At 37.3% G+C, this 21,096-nt stretch overlaps 1 protein-coding gene across 6 annotated transcripts in view; it reads right to left on the reverse strand.

The window, feature by feature from the left end:
- Positions 1-21,096, reverse strand: part of KCNIP4 (potassium voltage-gated channel interacting protein 4) — a 418,880-nt gene that overhangs the window by 194,161 nt on the left and 203,623 nt on the right. The window contains exon 1 of one of the 6 annotated variants that reach the window (XM_065060644.1): positions 1,445-1,815. The exons of the other annotated variants lie outside the window; for them this stretch is intronic. Coding sequence (XP_064916716.1) covers positions 1,445-1,544 — 100 coding nt within the window. The 5' untranslated portion in view covers positions 1,545-1,815. Of the gene's footprint in view, positions 1-1,444; positions 1,816-21,096 lie in introns of those variants that run through there. 6 annotated transcript variants of the gene reach the window in all.

Genomic DNA, 21,096 nt, shown 5'->3' on the forward strand with positions numbered 1-21,096 from the left:
AGAGCACACACAAACCTGTCGACCAACCTAAAAAGTAAATATGGCTTTTGTTTCCAAATATCTGCAGTCTCTAATGCTGGAGATAACTTTTATCATAACATTTCCGAAGTTGATTTACATTTCTATTTATAGCTAAACACAAATCAAAACCAAAACCATCTCACACATTTGAAGGTAATCTCTGTCTTGTCATTTAAATTCAATACAATGCAATTAATTAATATATAAATTGTTTATAAAAATGTGCTCGGTAGCACATTTTTGTGACTCTCTGCAGGGTTTTCAGATTCTGTAATCAGTACAAGCAAGTTAACACAAACCAGCAGCACAGAGAAACAGGCGAGTAGTTTTCCTTCTTTAAAATCACCTGAAGAGAAGACTGTGTTTCTTGAAAGGGTTACTTAAACAGGATTACTTTAGACCTTTTCATAGGAGCAAATTTTGTTTATATTCTCACTCGTTAACACATGAAACCACAATCTCTCAGTCAACAAAGTTCCCCTTTTCCTAGGCATAAGTATGTACACTGGACTCAAATATTAGCTTACATGAAGATTTGAGAACACAATATTTCTTCAATATTTGAGAAACCGACCATTTCAGTCTGGAACCTAATAAAACCCTGGGATGCAATGAATATCATCACATTATCAACCATGCTGCAATCAGTGTTTTTTTAGATGAACTCCTCATATGTTAAGAATAACAGCACTTTTAGAAATAAGGTAAAAATAAACAATAGTATTCCACTAGTTTTTACCAATAAAATGTATGTTTAGAATAAAGTAAGCTTCTCATTTTTCATTTGTACTATTTTAAACAGAAACAACATTGCTAGAAAGAAAGGAGGTGATCTAGGATAAACAAAACATCAAGCAATTAAACTTGAACTTCGTGCCCTGAGTGAATGTTAAAGTTGTTTATTTTGAATCTGAGTATTTTAGTTCTTCTTCCTCAAGTACATATTGAAATATTAACAGTAAATCAAATATTCAACAGGTTTTTAAATACTGTAGAATATATATCTTGGTATTATAACAATCCCAGTACAGATGATGTTAACATGAATAAATTACAAAACAATTTTGAATAGAGTACAGACAATTTTAAGGCAATATATCTGTATTTGCATGTCAACATCCTGAAATCTGCTTTGACCCCTACTACTTTAAATTTGCAGATGTAAAACAGGAAAAGAGAGTCAGATTTTAAGGCATTTATCCCTGTTTAACATCTAAGTTTATACTCGCAGTATTCAGGATTCCTCCTGCAAAAGAAAATCACTGCAACTTTAACATCAACAACACACAGCCACTGATGTCCACATTGTTCCCAAAGTGTCTCAGGTAGCGTCTTACATCCAGTTTACAGGTGCCCCTTGCCCTACCGCAAGAAAACAAACCAGAACAGAAAAATGGCAAGCCACTGAAAAGCACGCCCTTACCTTCTAAACCTGCTTCAATCAGCCCAAACTGTTCCAACACTTTAACAAAAAGCACAATCATGATCAAAACTGCTATCATTTCAAGCCCTTCCAAGTTCATGGTGAGTTAGGTCATGGTCTGACCACCACCACCGAGAAAAGTGCTCTTCTGCCCGGCTTTCTTTGCAAAGCCATTAAACTAGGCGCAGAAGGCTCCTGTGAGGGGGCGAGCGGGAGGGGAGCGGCAGGGAACACATCCTGCCTCCCCGAGAAGAGGCCGGGAGCGGCAGGCGGATCAGCCCCGGCCTGCCGGGATCTCTCGGCTCCAGCACAGCCAGGCAGGAGGCGGGGGCCGGCCGAGCGCCTCAGGGCCCCCAGGGGTCCGCCGGGACAAAGCGCGGTGCCGGGCGCGGCGCATCGGGGCAGCAGCCGCCGCCGCCGCCGCTCCCCGGGCCGCGCGGCGGGAGGCAGCGTCGGTGCGGGAGCCCGTTGCCGGGGAAACGCGGGGACCGGGACGCGCATTGGGCACGGAGGGACCGCACACGCCTGACAGCAACACAGGGGGAGATGCTAGCGAGTGGCTGGAGGAGGGTTTGGATGAAATCGCTGCCATGAGGAAGGTGCGTTCACAGCCGGAGCGAGGCTCACCCCTTTCTCGAACTGCGCTGGAGATGAGGGTGTGACAGGGTGTGACTTGCCAACTTCTCAGTTAGTTTTTCCAGGAAAACAACTGCCTCAGTACTCAGACACAGACTGTTGCCTGTGGCAAGTAGTACATAACATTTTATACATAGCAGTACCTTAAGAATTTTTTTTTTAATTAAACAAAAAGCTGTGTCAAATACTTTAAGGCTTATTATGTGTGCTTATTTAGAAAACAAAATTGAAAAGAACAGATTGAGCAGAAGGAAAAGCGAGGTCATTATTTCTGATGGTTTCTCACTTCAGTAATATTTGCTGAAGTATCTTCCATGGAAAATATTAGTGGTGAAATACATTAATAATAACCCTAGGACTGAACTGCTATCTTACAGCAGTAACAGCCACTGGTCTCCCTCCAACAGTTAGCAGTACTGACATCACCACACACAGTGCACAACGCTATTCCTAGTTAAGGATTTACTTTTAAATCCCTTAATAATTTAGCATCTAAGAAGGAATTTACATTAGAAAAACAGCACTTCTATTGCAGCAAAAGTGAGCAAGGGAACAATTGCAACAAATTTAATTCTGTCTGGTAGACTACTGTCCTCCACACAGTTGGAATCAATTACTGTCAAGGGCTCAGTTTTCTTTCTTTCTTTCCTTGGATAAGATTCAAAGAAAATCATTGTGTCATGTGAAAACTGGCAGCAACTTCCAAGTCCCCAGGTATACTTGCATTATGCTGGATGTTTTCATTACTGAAAACAGCGGAATGAAGTGGGACCAAGGAGGCTAACAGATATAATATGGGTACCTTTTTTTCTACAGTGGATAGATAAATCCACACAACATAATGTTCACATGTCACTATTCTGTGCTTTGTTGCTTGGGATTGGACTCCCTGAAGCTGCTTAGACTTCTTCTGCCAGAAAACCTAAGGTTCAACACTTCATTCTAAATACTGTATTAGTTTCATTTCTGCAGGCTGTGCTCCCTTGGGTATCTGCCTTTGCTTGCTGCAAACTTTCTCCTTACATTCTTCTTTCATTTAATCTTTGTTCCAAACAAGGCTAAAAATCTTTCACCTCTAAGTCATTTTATCAATGGCTTTAAGGACAGTAGGTCCAGCTCTCCTTCACTGTGGGACTAAAATGAGCTAATTTAGCAGCAGCAATATAACTTCTGTAATCTGTATGCTTGTACCCAAAAGGTTGATACAAGTTGTGTTTGGATACATGCGACATTGCCACCTGAAATGACATTTTCATTTTAATTAATAGCTTTCAATTAATATTGGTCTGCTGAAAACGTCAAAATGCAAACACTTTTTCAAAAGACCCAATATTTACTACTGTTGTGACAGTCACACTTAGTCAGGGCCAAGAGCAGAAAGGTGGAAAGCAGAGTTTATGGTGGTGGTGCTGCAGAGAAGGTGGCTGCCATTGACCCCACAAACCTAGATCCCCATGGCTGGCAGTGACTAAATAAGTATGCACATGGAGATTTGCTGTCTGACATCCGCCTCCTCAAAAATGGGCAAAGTAAACAGTTTTTCCCAGAGGTGTAGGTCTACTGCACCTATGGCTCATTCTGACCCTTCTTCCAAGGCACAGCAGAGAGTAAATGTATTAAATTGAATTTCAAGCTATGGAAATATCTAAATGGTCACTTTTCATCCTGTGATGGAACTCTAAAACACTCCATTTGCATTACTATGACTAAGATGGTTGATACCATTAATCTCACTGCTATTGCTTTATGCTATTTATCATTAAATGTTAATGTTAAAAAAAGACCAAATCAAATTAGACTGAAAAGTAATGAGTGGGTCTACTGATGGAGTCTGTGCAATAGTTAGATTTCTTTGTTACATTTCCTTTCTCATGTGTTTATATTCATCTGGATGTCATTAAGCCACTCTCAGGTTTTCATCATGGTTTACATGAGGATGATTCTTCTTTGCTGATATTCCTTACCACTTAATGAAATAGTTCATGGGAGCCTGGCCTGTTTAAGTCAAACGCAGTTGGATTTCTTTAAAAAGTTCAGATTAGTGCTGCAAGCTGACCTTAATGACTTTGACTAAAGCAAACTGGGATGCACACATGCATGGCTGCACTACCAGATTTTGGGAGAGGCTGTCATTGGCATGGGGGTAGAGCTAACAGGCAGAGCTGGGCACTAAAGAGAACGTTGACACAGAGTAAGAGAAAGCTGAAATGGACCAGCACCAGTGGGAGTCCCATACCACACATAAAGTCTGAGAACAGAACCTGTAATAGAAGCTACAATTTCTTGATTTTGACTGAGAACAACCTAAGTAATATTTTTAAGCATGCATATGAAGAGGGTAAAAATCATGCTGTACAGCTAGAGCAATGTAATGATTGCTTATAGAAGTGATGTCCCTGCAATTTATTACAAAGATAAATACTACTTTTCTCCTCTCTTTAATAAGAACAGCTTTGAAGAAATATTCAAACATTCAATAAAATCCTTAAAATATTTATTCTGTGTAGCTATTTAAAATAAATTTATATTTTTAATATTAAAAGGGGATAAAACAATCTTTCTTTCTAAAGGAGAAAATGGGCCAGAAAATCATAATATGTCATAAGTGAGAATATCATCTCTGCAGCTAACTGCTGTTACACTTTAGTCTCCCTTTTTCTATCTCTTATATGTACTACTATCATAAGAAATTAAGAGAATAAAATAAAACATAAAAGTATTATTACTTTTTAAAAGTATAAAACCTAGTAAATCTTCTAGCTCATCAAATCTCTGTACAAAGCCAGCACAAGGATACAAAATTTTGTCTTTTAGTTTTAATTTAACTCTCTTTATTAGTAAATATTTAATTAATCTAAATAAAATATACAAAATGCTGTGATGCCTTCGGCCATTCAAAAAGTTAAATCTTACAATGCCCACACCTTGCAACTTTCCTCTAGGCACTGAGCCAATTTGGCTTTACTGCCATAGGAACTTTCTCAGATTAAGCATCTCAGCAGGCAGCAATAATTTTATGGGCTAGCATGGAGGCTGTATCTCACCCAAACTGTCCCTGGTCATGGAAGAGGGGCAAGATATAGTAATGAAGAAGTAGTTCTGGCTCTTCACACTTGACATATATTTAGATGGAAATGCATAAATCGTGTGCTTTTACAGGACTGATTTAAATAAAAAAAAGTTACATACTACAATATTCATAGGCACACTTTTCAAATACTCTGATATAAAACATCCTCATCAGCCAGCTGGGATGTAGTCCCAGTAAAAGTATACCTCAAGATCTGGATAATATCATAACAGCACTCTTCAGAAGTTTTGGGTTGCTATAAATGTCAGAAGCAGCACAAAATCTGTCAGTGTGTCAGTTATTCTAAATGGTCTTCTGAATAGTATGTAGGTATTCTGAAGCCCTTAAAATGGAATTATATTTCAAGTTTACCCCCTTCCATACAGTGAAAATATGACTTCCTGAATCTGGTAGTGTATATTTCTGGAAAATGATGCAGATGTCGTATTAACTGTGACCTTGAACTATACGTCACTAGAAGACAGAGATTTTCTTATCACATGGAAAAACACCATTCAGATAAATAACTCCATCTTTACTGGAGGTCCTTAAACTTCATTAAAAAGAAAGAAAAACAAACAAAAAACACTAGAAAAACCAAACTTACAAATGTTCAATGTCTTAAAAATGTCAGACAACTATGTTTTAAAACTCTCTGTCGAAACAGAAGCTGAAAAATACTTGGCTGTTGTAATTCCACAGATGAAGCTCAACTCATTTGTTTGTTCTACCTATTTATTAGCAATTATTTTTCTCCTTAATGATTTTTGAAGCATTTGCACTTGAGGGAACATATCAATCATTTTCCAAACAAAAGAGAAAATCCTGTCACAAAGAATTTCAAGAGAGTTATTAACTGTCTTTGGTAAAATTCCTATGCATGAAGAAGCAATGAAGAACTAATGAAGCAAGCTTCTTTTCAAATTTTGAGATAGTCACAGTGTGTCAAGGGATGGTGTACTACGATATTTTGCTTTAATTTGCTCTGAATGACACATGGCCTCAAATAGTTCATGTTCAATGCCTCACACAACTGTAGGATGGCACAGGTGGTACCAGGTCTCCAGCAGCTTATCTGACTATGCCTCATCAGGCCCATTAGTACAACTTAGTACAACATGACCCACAGCTCCATTCAGCCAGAATTGCTCAAGGGACTGTGTTATTCTGCCAAAGTGTAAGTGCATGAGCTAACACTTGGGACACAAGTAGTTTCACTGAAACTTTCTTAGCTATGTCAGTCCTGCAGCCCTTTAACCTGGGTATCCACCATTTATTTATTTCTCCCTTTATGCTTTCAAACAGCTTTAAGATTCAATGTTTTTTCTCTGTCCGACAACTAAAATTTTATTTTAGACTTCCCTGGCTTTGCTTCTCAACTATTGTGACCTTCTCTTTTCTGTCCTTGTCAAGCACTGTCTGGCTCCTCTTTTTATGCCCTTGGGATACTGCTGCAAAGATCATCATTCTGGCTTACCACTCCAACTATCTCAGCCCTCCCTTTACATTTCTAATGAATTCACTTCATCGTATACAAAAATATTTGCTATCATCTTCAAGGCCAGTCCTAACATACTACTGCCACACGTAGTCACTGTTGAATTTTAGAGAATACTGAGCTGCTAACCCACTCCAAAAATAATGTCAGCTTTACTAAGTCATGTTAAAATTTATTCATAATAAATGTTGCTGGCACTAATACAGCATCTTAATATTCTGAAATATCACTATGTTTGTTCTCCCTGTGCTACAAGATTTCCATGATACATAGCATGTGGATGTTGACGTTTTTGAACACATAGCTATGGACAGAGTGAGAATTTTATGACACTACATGGTAAAATTTTCATCCAGAAAGCAAAGAGAGAAGACACATAATTAATAATTAGAAATAGCATTAACAATTAGAAATACAATCTGCTTTTTGCTCCATTTTTTTCTGCATATTATTGGAAAACCGTCAAGCTTTCTACAGACTTCAGCTGTGAATATTGTATTAAGTTAACTTTATCTACAGCCTCAAAATAATAGACTGACATAAGAGTTCCTCCAGTTCAGCCAATGCAGCATGTGGATCTTTGCCAGACTTTTCCTCCTAATCCCTTGTTGGTTCATTAGTAGCTCAGTCCAGACAACAAGAGACTGCTATGCCAATCAACAGTAAAAAGCCACAGGAAAGCCTATCTCATACTCCTGTGGAAAACAGCTTGAGAGACTGAAGTAAGACAGCATCTTTCATAGTTCTGCTTAAAAACCCCAACCAACCACAAAACAAACAAACAAACAAACAAACAAACAAACAAACAAACAAACCACACACACACACACACACAAAACAAAACAAAAAAAAAACAACCCAAAAAACTAAACTAAACTAAAAAGCTAGGGAATCTAAAACCAGTGTCTCCTGAACCTTATAGTCTGACTTAAGCATCAGCATGCTGTTAGTGTATGGTTCTAGTCCAAAGGATACGCTTTAACTTTGCCCAGAAGTTTTTGTTAAGACAAATGATATTAATAGAACAAAGGAGTGGCAAGTTCAATGTCTTTTTTAAGACTGGGTATACCAACTTATATAAAGGAAATAAAGTAAGTTGACAGATAAACTCAGTTTCAGAATCTGCCCAATTAACAGTTGAAGAACTATGAAGGAGGCCAGCAAGTTTCTTCCTAACAACTTCACATTGTCTCTTAATTTTTTTTCATGCAGACCTCTACCACGTGTTAACCTGATACAAACAAAGCTGTGTGCCTAAGCAAAGCTTGTTGCAGTTTCAAACATCAGAGCTTTATTTTTGCTAGCAGTTTTGTTTTGTTAGGAGGGTGATATGAAGCCATCTTATTATAGAAGCTCACTGAAGGATGCATTAGGATGCCTGAAGAATCAAAGGGGATTGAACCGTTTTTCTCATAGTAAAAATGAGAGCACTCAGAGCACTGGAACAGGCTGCCCAGGGAGGTTGTGGAGTCTCCTTCTCTGGAGACATTCAAAACCCGCCTGGACATGTTCCTGTGCGACCTCACCTAGGCGCTCCTGCTCCAGCAAGGGGATTGGACTAGATGATCTTTTGAGGTCCCTTCCAATCCCTAACATACTGTGATACTGTGATACTGTGTAAAAAAAAAATCTTACAAATAATTTAGGTCAACAGTATATTCAATAGTAATGTTTATCTCATTGTAACTCAATAATTGTTAATAGTTGTTTTAAACCAGCTGACAAGGATAGACGGCCCTTTTTGATGAACAACTCTGCAGAAACAAACACTTGGGTTAGCAGTCTCAGCAGGCAGTCCTAACTAGTTCAGTTGTATATATGGTCTTTACAGCATAGGTTTGAAGACAATTGGTGCAACAGTCCAGAGAGACATAAAGTAGTGACATTTGGTATTTAAATGAACAGAACATTTATGTGCATTTAGCACCAAGATTTGGAGACTTTCAACATTGCTAAACTCAGCAGAACTACTCTTAAATTAATAGTCAGGAAATTCTTGTTTTCTTAACTTTCCCTCTGTTGCATTTACACAATATGCCTGCATTACCACTTCTATCCTCTATTATTACACACTTTGGTATCTATCTGGTCAATATTTTTCTCTATAAAGTGGTCATTTGCACACCAAAAATATGACTTCTTTTTCAACAGATTAGTAATTCTATTTTTTCTTTAGTCTGCATCACTCTATGCTTTTTGAAAGCTGCTTTTATTTAAATTCAGATTTGCTGCACTGGAAATGTTAGGTCTTGAATTATACCTTCTCCACTTGGGTCTGGAAGGAGAACATGTTTCTGTGTGAGCTGGTAACCTTCCAAAATGGCATGGAAATGACAGACACAGTGGAGACACAAAGAACAAACAAGACACTGAAATTTATTTACATATTAATCTTTAAAAGTGTCAAAAGAGTGTTGCTCTTTCATTTTAATATCTTATAAGAATTTCCATGAGAGGCCAGATAATATTTGCTTTGCTTTTATATTCACTAGCAATATATGATGAAGAGAGCTCCAAATGTTCCAGGGAGTTCAGAAATGTAAAACAATATGAAATATGACATTTAATGAACCTCACTTGTTGAAACAAACATAAAACACGTGGGATGCCTGAAAAGCCTCACTACAGTTAGGTATTTCTTTATTTCATGTTTCCTGTTTCTTTATCTGAAAACCTCATCAGTTTTTTGATCGATGTTCAATCCCTGTATTCTCTCCCAAAACAAAAATTATACTAGGATCTGTGCAAATTCACTACTTCATTGCAGATAAACTAGACTGGTGGCAACCATAGCTCTCTTTTGTGCAATTTACATGAGAAAGTAGAGACAAGGGGTAGATGAATGTGAGAATTGGTCTGTTTTTCAGGAATGAAAAAAAAACAAAGAATGAAAACACTAAACCAGAGTTATGGGAATTAAAAGGGAGACTAATAAAAGAAGACAACAGGCATGGACAGATCTGGTATGGTCACTTTAGGGCTCTGAATGGTCCCAGTCTGCCATGTTTAAAGTACAGACTGTCATGAAACAAAGATAAGCTTTTTCCATGAGACTTTTTACTACCATTATTAGGGCCGATGCTATTACAGTGTGTAAGAGAGCCTGTATTTTCTTGTTGTCTGTTGGAAACACAAAAGGGCCTACTCAAGTAGCAAGGTTGAGCACTGTAAGGACAGGCATCCGAGGATGCACTCAGTGCATGGTGGCCCAGTAAAACTCTATTCACCCAGCTGTCTGTCGGTTTACAAGACAGAGAAGGATTAATTTCCACAGGCTGTTAGGTGTTAAATATGCTGCAGAGTAAAACAAACAACAAAGTAATTGAATGCTTCCTTTCACATGGAAGGACTTAAAAATGTATTTGAAGCAAGTAGATTGTGGCTGTGCTCCCTGGGAAAGTACCAACACTGAAATTGTACTAGATAGGTTAAAAAGAAAGTCATTTAAAGAGCTCCAGACCAATATTTCAACATCACTTACAAAAAACAGTAAAGTCTAATACTGAACAGAACTAGAGAAAGAACAGTATGGAAGAAGGAAAAGAGATTCTGAAACATTTTATTTTCCCCAAGCTGGGACCCATGTAGGGTTCAAATGGCATCCTAAGTCTGCTACCTAGAAATTAACTTCAGAATGTAATTTAGGTTCAGACATGAACATAGCCTAATCAGAGGACAGAAGAACTGTGAAATTAAATATATGCATATCTATGTACCTGAGAGTGGCTGGAGGTAACAGTGATTCACATCTTACATTGGTCTTTAGCAATATCAATATGCTTCAAACACAAAATTAATCCTTCATAACTGCAGCCCTTCTTTGGCTTTTTTTCCCTCTGAGAAATATCCCTCTGATGTATTTGCAGTGTTTTACATCGGAAAACCTGAGCTCCCTGTTCAAAGCAAACAGCAGGGTCTGGGAGAGGGAGCCCAGAGCAGCAGAAGTCAATGCCAGTTGTGAGCTCTTCCACAGCAATGTGATGCAGCAGTACTGATGGCTGGAGCAGAATCCACCACTTCTTTTCAGTCTTGCTGCATACGAGGAAGATGCCAAGATGAGTTCGCTTCTGCTTCCCAGTATCCACTTTCTCTGCAATGTAGGCTCCACTGCTTCCTCAGTGAAAGGATCCTGCAGAGCTGAGCTGGGGTATGCATCCATCCAAACCCTACATCAGATCCCCACAGCATCCCATTGCATGTCTTCCACCTCCCAGCAACAGAACCAGGCTCAGGATTTTTCCCAGGGTTATACCTCTAGAAACACTACAAACGTAAAGCTGTCGGTTTTGATTTCTGTCTTGCAATCTGCTTGCCATGTCCTGTGGGCTCAACTATTCCCATCCTGGCAGAGTTCTGTGTGACTTTATTTTTGAAGGCAGTATTTTAATCTCATTGCTTGCAACAGTTTTCACTTCAGTATAATTTTTCTTCATCTTCTCTGGCTGTTTTGTATCTTTGCTCTATGTCCCACTGACGTTGTCAATCACTAACAGCATGTGTCATTCTGTATCTTCCTCTTTTGTACAAAGTTCTCATTGTTCTCCTTTGTCCCTGGCACTAATCACTTGAAATACGAACATCAAATTACAAGAAGTTTGCCTCTGCTTTTTCCAGGTTCTATTTTGAACAGTTATTGCAGTAGAGACTACCTTGCAGTTGAGCCACAGATCACTGTATTTGACAAATTAGTTGTGTGTCAAGTGACAGTGATCCCAGACCAGTTCTTTATCCATGTCACACATGAACCATCTCTTCCTATCTTGTATCTCACTGTCAAAGTGAAATATCAGTGTAATCTTTTTCTACACTGCCAAGCAACAGATGCATCAGAAACACTGGTACAGTGAGACAAAGCATTCTCTTTCAATCTATCAAAATACAGAAACATACATTCACTCTCCAGTTATTAACATTTTGGTATGAACTGCATGTGATGTTCTACCCATTCAATATTAGGATTCTATTCTACCGTCTATGCTCAACTACAGCTGCATGTACCATCTTCAACACATTACCAGTGACACCCTAACAAACAGCTTATTTTCTGTGGCTTTCCACCATTATCTTTTTGATAGTTTTGTAATTTCTACATAGGAAGTTTTCCATATTTTCAAAAAAACCCTGTACATGCAGATATAGTATGCTGATTTTGACTACAGGAAGAACTGAACTTCCATCACACGTTTTTTCACAGATCCATTTACATTGTATCCTTGCGAGGTGGTCGTACAACATGTTAGTTCTATAAGACTCTAGCAAACACAGGATAAAATGATACAAAAGAAAGCAGAGGATGCAGTTTTTCTGCTTAATAATAGGATTTAATCAAACTGCTAGCCTCTGTAAAAATAATGGAATGCCTTGTTCTGATAAATTAGTGAAAATTCCAAAGGACTATTTGATGCAATATTCAGAGAGTACCCAAAATGATGTTTAAAACTATGCTACAGGCCCTATAACTGCTAAGCTGTGAATCATAGGTACAAAAGTCTGTGGAGTCTGGGAGTATAATAATATGCTCCTAAGCTAAATATTCATGTCCCAGCTCTAACAATATTAAGTTTGTGATATCAGAATAGTGCTGTTTCTTCTTCTCAATGAGATGTTACATAGTGTGCTTAGTAGTTGCTTAGTAACAGTGGCTTTGAAAAGTCATCGATATTAGGCATTTCACAGCTCCTCATTTAAAAAATTAAAATAAAATCAAGTGGACAGTAAGAAACCCCAAACATTTGGCATGTTACAACCTAATACTTAACTAGGTATGAGATCTTTTGAGATATTTCTATAATCAAAGTAGCTCTGCAGGCAGGGATGGTTAGCAGACGGGCTTTCTATTGTTGTTGTTATTGTTGTTGTTGTTGTTGTTTGTGTGTGTGTTCTTGCATTTTGTTTGTTGGTTTTGGTTTATTTTTGTTTGTTTGGGTTTCTTTTGTGTTTTTGTTGGTTGGTTGGTTGGTTGGTTGTTTTTTTTTCTTCCACATGGGGATAATTTTCTGATCCAAAATAAATTCAGAGACATTTTGAAAAACTGCACAATTTGCAGGGAGTAATTCTTCATACTGACGACTTATATTGGTGAAATTTGTTCTGTGCATAAGGCCTTGAAATATGTCCTGTTCCCAAATCACTACTTCATATTGTTGCAAAAGTAGCAGAAGTGTCAAGTTAAAAATTTAGTATAATCAATACCTAAAATCAGAGCAATATTTTAGTGATCACCATCAGAGATGCACCTAGCTTTGGTGAGAATTAAATACATATGGAGTTTTCACTTCAGATTTCAAAAATAGTTTAACTGAAGTTGAATGAACCCTTAGAAACTATGGTCTAAACAAGACAACAATAACAAAACAACAATATACCTTTGGGAAAGGAGACTTACAATATAGCTGGCAAAAAATGGTTCAGAGAGAAGCATCAACTAAAAACATTTTTCAAATAATTCTGCAGACTCAGAATTATAAAGCTGTAGAGTTTTAAGGGTTCTCAGGAATCCACCTAGTCCAATCACTTGCATTGTACTTTACTGATGGACATTTAAAAAACATAGAAAGAATTAGAGCCCACCTGACCCCTCCAAGAACTCCAGTACATTATCACTCTCCAGTAGATGACCCCAACCCAGCATTTCCCCCAATCTCTTTTGCTGATATTTGAGTCAATTTTTCTTGTCTTATTCATACATCTCTGTAAATCTATCTCCCTCATAGAAGCAGATCTGGTCTAAAATAAATTAAACTGAAGCTACTAGAATTCTTTCAAGCAGCCACTTAATTTTCATATGTCCTTTCATACACATCCTGCTTATGATGCTCTCGTGCATTTTTTTTAAATCAGAAAACTGAATATCCAAAATATTCTGGCTATTTTTAAGTTTTTCAAAAAAGGGAAAAAAAAAATAAAACAAAAAAAAGGAAATTCATTTTTCTTAACCTACAAATGTAGAAATTTCAGAATAATCCAAAATAAATTCTAAATTATTTCACAGTTGTGGAAAACATAACTCCCATTAAAACTGACTACTGACTACTTTGCTTTTTACATTGTACTCAACATATAAATGCATTTTATTCAGCATATAAATTTTTATTCTCTTGAATGTGTTGACCTCTTGGCATAGATGAGCCCTAAATAATTGTCTCATTGCACATTAACAGTTTATGTGACTGGATTTCAATTACCTGTAATTTACTGAGCATTAGGGAGATTTATTACAAGGTTCAGGATAAATTAAATGAAAATCAAGTACAAATGCAGTATGGGTCATCCATGAGCAGAATTCAAAGAGATGCTGGAAAGCAGAATAGCATCTGTTACAACATCCAAAAAGACAGATGGATTTCCAGTGCGTCTGTTTTCAGAAAATAAAATGGTATGGCTCAAGTTAGTCCATGTCTTGTTAGAGAAGAAGAACGATACCCAAAGAAATTCGGCTAAGAATCATCTGGACACACTTTTGCCTGTTTTAGTGTAGACCAAATCGCCCTTTGAGTATAGAGAAAGAATAGCATGAGATTTCACAGAAATCAGAGGAATAAGATGTGAGATGTGTCTGTTTTCCCAGTTGAAGGAGCTCAGCTGAAAACAAAAAAACAAACAAAAACCCTATGCAATCTGTAACACAATCTGTGAGCAACAAGACCTACATAAACTAGTGGTCCCAATGGTACTGGACTTAATATGCTACAGCTTTGTAATATACAGTCCTTTCCAAAAGCACAAAATGGGTGCAAAATTTTACTGGTTTAAAATGATACATGACATTTATTTATTACTGTAGTCCTAAATGGCATGCTGGCATGCTTGTCTTTAGTATATAATATGAGCATGCCAGCATGAGAAAGAAGGTGACCAGGGTCAGCTGAAAACTGCAGAGCAAGTCTTCTCTCTTTTTGAAGTTCATACTTACAGTTTTAACCTCATAATTTATGTTTGACTTTACTAACTGAAAATGAAAGGGAAAGACAGAATGAGGTATTCTGTACTTTTTCTCTCCAGCTGTGTCCTGGCCTTGCAGCTTGTTGGCTGTGTTTCTGGAGAGCATATGGTCACAAGGAACTTTTCTCTGTGGAGCACTCTTGTACTGCTGGAGCCTGAAAGCGAGGGACTGATTAGTCTTGTTACAACTACTACATGTTCCTGTGCAACTAGTTATTCACTTACACAAGGGACAGATGGTTATTAAGATATGTCTAGTTACTAAATAATTATTAACTTATGTCTTAATTTATGCAGGGGACATCTATGACTTCAAGCCTTCTCTCCCATCCAGGGTGCTGTCACTATGCACATCAAGGAGAACAGAATTGTGTGCAAGCTGGCACCACAACCTTGGCCTGTCACCACACCAGTAAACTCGAAGGACCATGTCCTGCAGGGAGGGGACTCCTCTCCTCCCATAGGCAGCACTGGATGCTGCATCCCCAGCTGTGGATGATGGGAGTTCCTTAGGGAGAACGACCAGAATGCACTGCCTTGCGACCAATATAATCATTCACACTTGCATCAAATGCAAGTAAAATGCTGCTTGTCAGAATTTTCTGCTCATATTGGCAGGTACTGTCATCTTTAATTTGGAGACTTTGGCCCAGCTTGGGTGATGAGGGGAGGAAGAGGACCATTCCCACTGCTAGCATCTGCATGGGGCAGCACAAACCCTAATGGGAAGCCTGCTTGCTATACTTCTTTTTTCTGCAGAAACAGATGAGCAAAGAACACAAGCCTTTAATAACTCTGAAAACAGGCACCTTGTATTTTGGATAACTGTAGTCAAATAAAAAGTTTATCTTACTAAAGTATAATTCAGTTATTTAAAAATAAAATCACAATTCACGCCATTCCTCAGAACCCCCTCTCAAAAAAACCCCAACTTTGATTGAAATCCAGTGCCTTATATCTGGGCTGGGCTATTTTTAAATGTGGCAGGTAATACCAAATAAAGGATAATCAGAAACAAAATTCAGGTCTATGTTTCTGCTTGCTTTAACACAGCGTGACGAAGTACCTTAGAGTGCCACTACATTTTTAAAAATAGAAGGTACATGAATAGGCATGCACCTCAGTTTTTAACAGAAATGAGTCACAGCTCTTCAATTATGTTTCTTTTCTTTGTTCTTTTATTTTCAATCTAAGAAAAGACCTTATTTGTACATCCTATTGCATCCTTATCAAAATCCTGTGAATATAGTTAATCTTACTTCATGTGATCAGGATAACAGCGATAATAACACTGTGAGAAGTGATAGACCTCATTGTTACTATGGTTTATTGAAGCAGATAATGAGATCTGGTATTTTACCTTGAGAGGAATACTGACAAATAGCACTTTACTCAGTAAATATTCTTGTCTATGAGTTGGATTCTATGCAAAGGAAAATTCTATTTCTACTATGAATCCAATGTTACCAGCGTATTCTTAGTATATTCTGTAAACTTCTTCATTTTTGTACATATGTACTCCTCTCATATTATAAAAAAAAATAGTATATGGGACTTGACACCTTCCCCAAAATCACAAAGGATTTCTCAAAAGTGTTTTGCAGGAATATTTGTTGCTCAGTTTTAGAAAAATAAAATAAATAAGAGGTAATGATCTGCTTTTCGTAACACAGTTATAGAGCCAAAAGTATAACCTGCATGTCCTGTTGTCCATCATGGTATTCAGTCTGTCTGCTACAATAAAGCTTGAAGTATCTACAACACCTTGATTTTGTTGTTGCAATTTCTGTAATTGCTTTAGGTATGTTAGTCTGTGAAAGGCTGAAAAAGACAAGGCAGAGTACAGCCCTTGCTGTGGAAAAAAAAAAAAAAAACAAAAAAAAACTGATTTGGAAAAAGCAAAAGCAGACTTTTACTTTATAGAATAAGGCCTGACTATAGGGTTAAGCTTAAAGAGTCTCCAAAATTCATTGAAATTTGTCATCTTAAAGACAAAGAGTTTATTCATTAAGAGTATCAACTATAACAGTTTAATCAACTGTTGAAGCCCACAGACTCTTTAAAATCAGACATGTGAAAAATGTTCTTGCTGAAATGGTATAGGATGCTACCTGACATAGAGATTTCTGGTAATCCTGCATCTAAAACCAATCACAAATGCAAGAACTCAGCACTCTCTTAGTTCCAACCTCTTCCCAAAGTAATACCAAATCTTGACCCAAGCATTGTGAGGAACAAGAGGAAGACATCTCAGAATGAAGGAGCTGAATCCAATGTCTGATTGTTATTAAACATTTCTTATTTTGCACTGCATTAGTTCAGCTAGGTAAAGCACTGGAGTTGACAAACTTTAGATTTTTATATCCTAGGAATGAAAAATGGACATTGTAATAACACAATTTCTGACTTCATAGCAACAGCAGAATCCAGACTTCTTAGTTCATAGCTCTCTACTGATGTTGAATGTGAGAAAGGAAAGCCTGGAAGCACTTAAAAACAAGAGGCTTTTGAATTCATGTGCATATTCTATAGCTATGGTAAGTTTTTATTTGAATCACTCATGCTATTGGATCACCTTATGGCAAATGCACAGTATTAGCCTATAAAATGTATACAGCTAATAACAAAACCTCTGGATATTGCAGTCCCCTAAAACTGGCTCATTGCTACATACACAGTGAGACCAGTGATCCAGCACATGTCCTACATGACAGGTCTATACTGCTTTTGATCTGCAGAGGTGTGGTGATCTCCATGGCAAGAACCCCTTGGACTGTTGCACAGAACCGCCCACAGCACAATCATGTGGGGCCTAGTGAGGATCATCTGCCAAAAAATAGACCTGAGCATGTCTGGTGGCCATATACCCAGATGTCAACTTCACTGGAGCTACATCTTTAAATGAACTGCCTGATGTTAAGGAGATTTCAACAAATTTCTGCATCCCTCTTTTTCCATCCATACTAAAACTTTCAGACTACCCATGGCACTCTGTAAAGTCTGGAAGCTCCAAACAAATCCCATATATGTGAGCCTGTATTCAGGTAAAGACACATTCCTAAGTCAAAATAAATCTTGCGACAATACATTTGACTCGGACAAACACAAGACCTTTCTGGCTGGATGTGGTTGTCATATCTCAGTTAAAATTGTGGCACTGCTTGCCATGAGGAGCGGTTATAACCACTACAAATGTAAAGTATTCAGACAAAATGCATATTTATTTTGTAGGTTCAAATCAAAGTGTAGTGGATATTTCTGAGACTGAAGCTAGTGAAAAATTAAGTAGATTTGCTTTTCCCACTCCAATAATTTATTTGAAAACCTCTGGTGTCTGTGTATAATAGAGCAAGATGCTGAAATACGGCGCAAAAAAAATCTAAGGCAGGGAGACAGAATGTGATGGATTTATCTGTGTACTGCCAGAGAAGTCAAATGGAAACTAATTTAAAGTTTCACCTCTCTTATTCGAGTTGCAGTCAACGGAAGAAAAGAGAAAAAGAATATTCCTTTCAGGCTTCAGTACTGAGAAAAGAAGGAAAAGTGTTTGTCCCAGAAATGGGACACTCTAAATACTGCCATTTACCTACCTGCTGATATGCAAAATGGTTTTTATCTTTACTCTGAGGCTAATGGAATGAAAGAACTGGAAAGAGGGCAGGCTCACTACAGTCTTGTCAGATTTCTCTCTTACGTGGCTAAGAAAATAGGAAGTTAATCAGGAAAGGTTCAGGTATGATTTTACATCCACCCAGGATATCAACAGGTGGGAAAGTGCAATATTTTAAGGGCGTCTTAAAAGCCATTATTTCCCCCACACACTCTCTGTGAAGATGAAAAAATAGAACACTATGTTCATATGTGGAAGAAACTGAGGAGTGGTTTGTGAAAGAAGCTGTGGGATGTTTGCATTAAACAGGAAGTATCTAAATTAAATATTGTAGGTAGCTGAGGGAGAAAAAATATTGAAATTACAGAAAATAAGAAAAAAAATCAGAGTTACAAGGATACTATGAGGATGGGTTGAACTGAAGGGTGGGTGAGAATTGGAATGCTTGTAGACCTCAAAGAAACCAGCTGAAGAGATTTGAGTAAGAGATTTCTCTTTTCCTTATTTTCTCTGCCTTTAATTTTTCCTTCCTTTTTCCTTCCTCACTGGGGATCTTTTCTTTAAATTCTCACTATGTAAATATATTTACACTTACACAAATGAGCAGTTATTTACATTTCAACTTTGCATGTCTACTACTTTTCTGCCTCAAAGACCTTGGCAGAAGTACCTCCATTCTCCTATGAGAATTTACGGAATATACAGAGCTACCTAAATCATGTCTGACAGCTTCAGTTAATGTGAGCAGGTAGATTTTACACTATGAAATACACTTCATCCATAACAATTAAAGTATACTGCACAAGTTATGTGAGCATCAGAGATGAAGGGAGTGTAAAGAGTTAAAGCTTCCATGGTAACCTTGGCAGTGAGGATCCAATTGGCTCGCCTGGTCCCTTCTGTCATACCTTGATTCCATGCCAACAAATCACGAACTGTCCATCATTTCACACATCTATTTTTAGAGTATCCTCAGCTGCTTCCAATGAAATGATAAATGATACATGTTCACAGAGGGCTAACACTAGTCATAGAAAAGGCTGTTTACATCTGAAATGCAAGCTGGAGCTTTGGAGCAAAACAACATGATAAAGGTATTGACCTTAGGTAAAAGCAGATTAGAGGTTTCAGTCAAACTGCCCTTTGCTTTTCTTAGTGGTAACCTGTTCCTAACTAAAGGCAAACAAAATCTATGCCAAATATGACCAGATGTGGTTGCAACTATTAAAGGAATTGTTTTAAAGGGCTGATATATCTGCAGAGTCTCCCTCAGGTGAGAAACATTTAGGTATTGCCTTATCTATTCTGGAGTAGTTCCTCTTTTGTGCTATAAAAGGGAAGGAATGCTAAATATGTTTAAATACTGATATATGACCACTGCAAAAACAGAATCATTAATAATGCATTTATCTGGGAGAGAGCTTTATTCATACAGGATGCCCAATGAATATAGTCAAGCAATAAACAGAAATTGCTTGTGTTGAACCAGCCATTCATTGCAGTGTCTGTACTACAACTACAAAACCAAAAAAGGCAAAATGTATATAGACGAATAGGGGAGAGACACTTTGTGAAAGGTGAAACATGAAAGTAAAGTTCATATCTACACCAACAGAAGTCATATCATTCCACTGCACAGCCACTCAACACAAAACTTTGCCTACCGATGATAACACCTTGAAGAAAGCAGGATCTCAGTGTCAGCATTCTTCATAATTCTGCTTCTCTCTATTTGCTTGATATTTGCTTGATCAGTTTTCTTCTCACTCTGAATACTCCGCACTTAGTTTGATTGCTCCAGCATCACTTGCTAGACTTATAAAATATGCCCTAGATTTTCAAGCCAACTCTTACACAGAAACTCAGCTTTCTATATTATTTCATAGTATATCCTGGAGACACACAGCTCCACCATTTCTAAGCACACAGAGTTAACTCAATATTTTACAGTTTACAGATAATGATCCGCAACCAATTTTGAACTACTGTTTATTCCCATTAACTTTAAGTAACTTAAAATATGGACTGATTTTTGGAGAAGAGACTGTAGATTCCTAAAACTGTAACCATTCCTGAAATTACTGAAATTTCATGGTTAAAAGTTTTTTTTTTTCTAAATAAAGTCAATTTGCTTTTAGTGTTCAAACATTTTTGTATATGTATACTGATGCACTCCTTATTACACTCAGGACAGAAAACTGCAGTTTTCAGTTGGCTTCCGTGACAGACAAAATATACTCTGAAAAATCAGAACCTTCATTTCCTCCAGGATTCAGCTCCTCTGTTTCATTTGCTAATCTGCCTGTTCATGTGACAACAGAGAGCTTTTTCAAAGAAACAGGTAAATTCCTATTTTAATGCATTATGTTTGCTTCAGAAGCAGAAAAAGACTTGCTTTTAAGATTTACTTTTCTATATACTCTTTGAAAGCAATAAAAATATAGATAATCTAGGTATTACATACTTTTTAAATTACAGATTATTTCTTATAAGAAGATAGATGAAACTCTACAGTACTTATTTTTCCTGAAGTGCCAAAGAAAACTTCAGAAGTGTTTCTTTGTGAATGTCACTCACCTGTTCTTCTACAAAAGAAGTCTTCCTCAGCTATGAACAGGGATCATTTTAACATTTAAAAAAAGATTTATATTTGTTTCCATGCTACTAGGAAGAACTGGTATTAGACATGCTAAAGACATTTTATACAAATGGCTCACTTGCAGCTGTCTTAAGCAAGAGACATTGCATGTACTTAGTAATGAAAAGAATGCATAAACTTCTCAATGAGTGTTTAAAAACAAATGAAAAAATAATAAATTCCACAAAAACAAACAAACAAACAAACAAACAAAACCAGAGAATACCTTTCAAAAACTAGCCAAACATTTAAAAAACCC

This window comes from Columba livia, chromosome 4 (genome assembly GCF_036013475.1).
Source record: "Columba livia isolate bColLiv1 breed racing homer chromosome 4, bColLiv1.pat.W.v2, whole genome shotgun sequence".
Classification (NCBI taxonomy): domain Eukaryota; kingdom Metazoa; phylum Chordata; class Aves; order Columbiformes; family Columbidae; genus Columba; species Columba livia.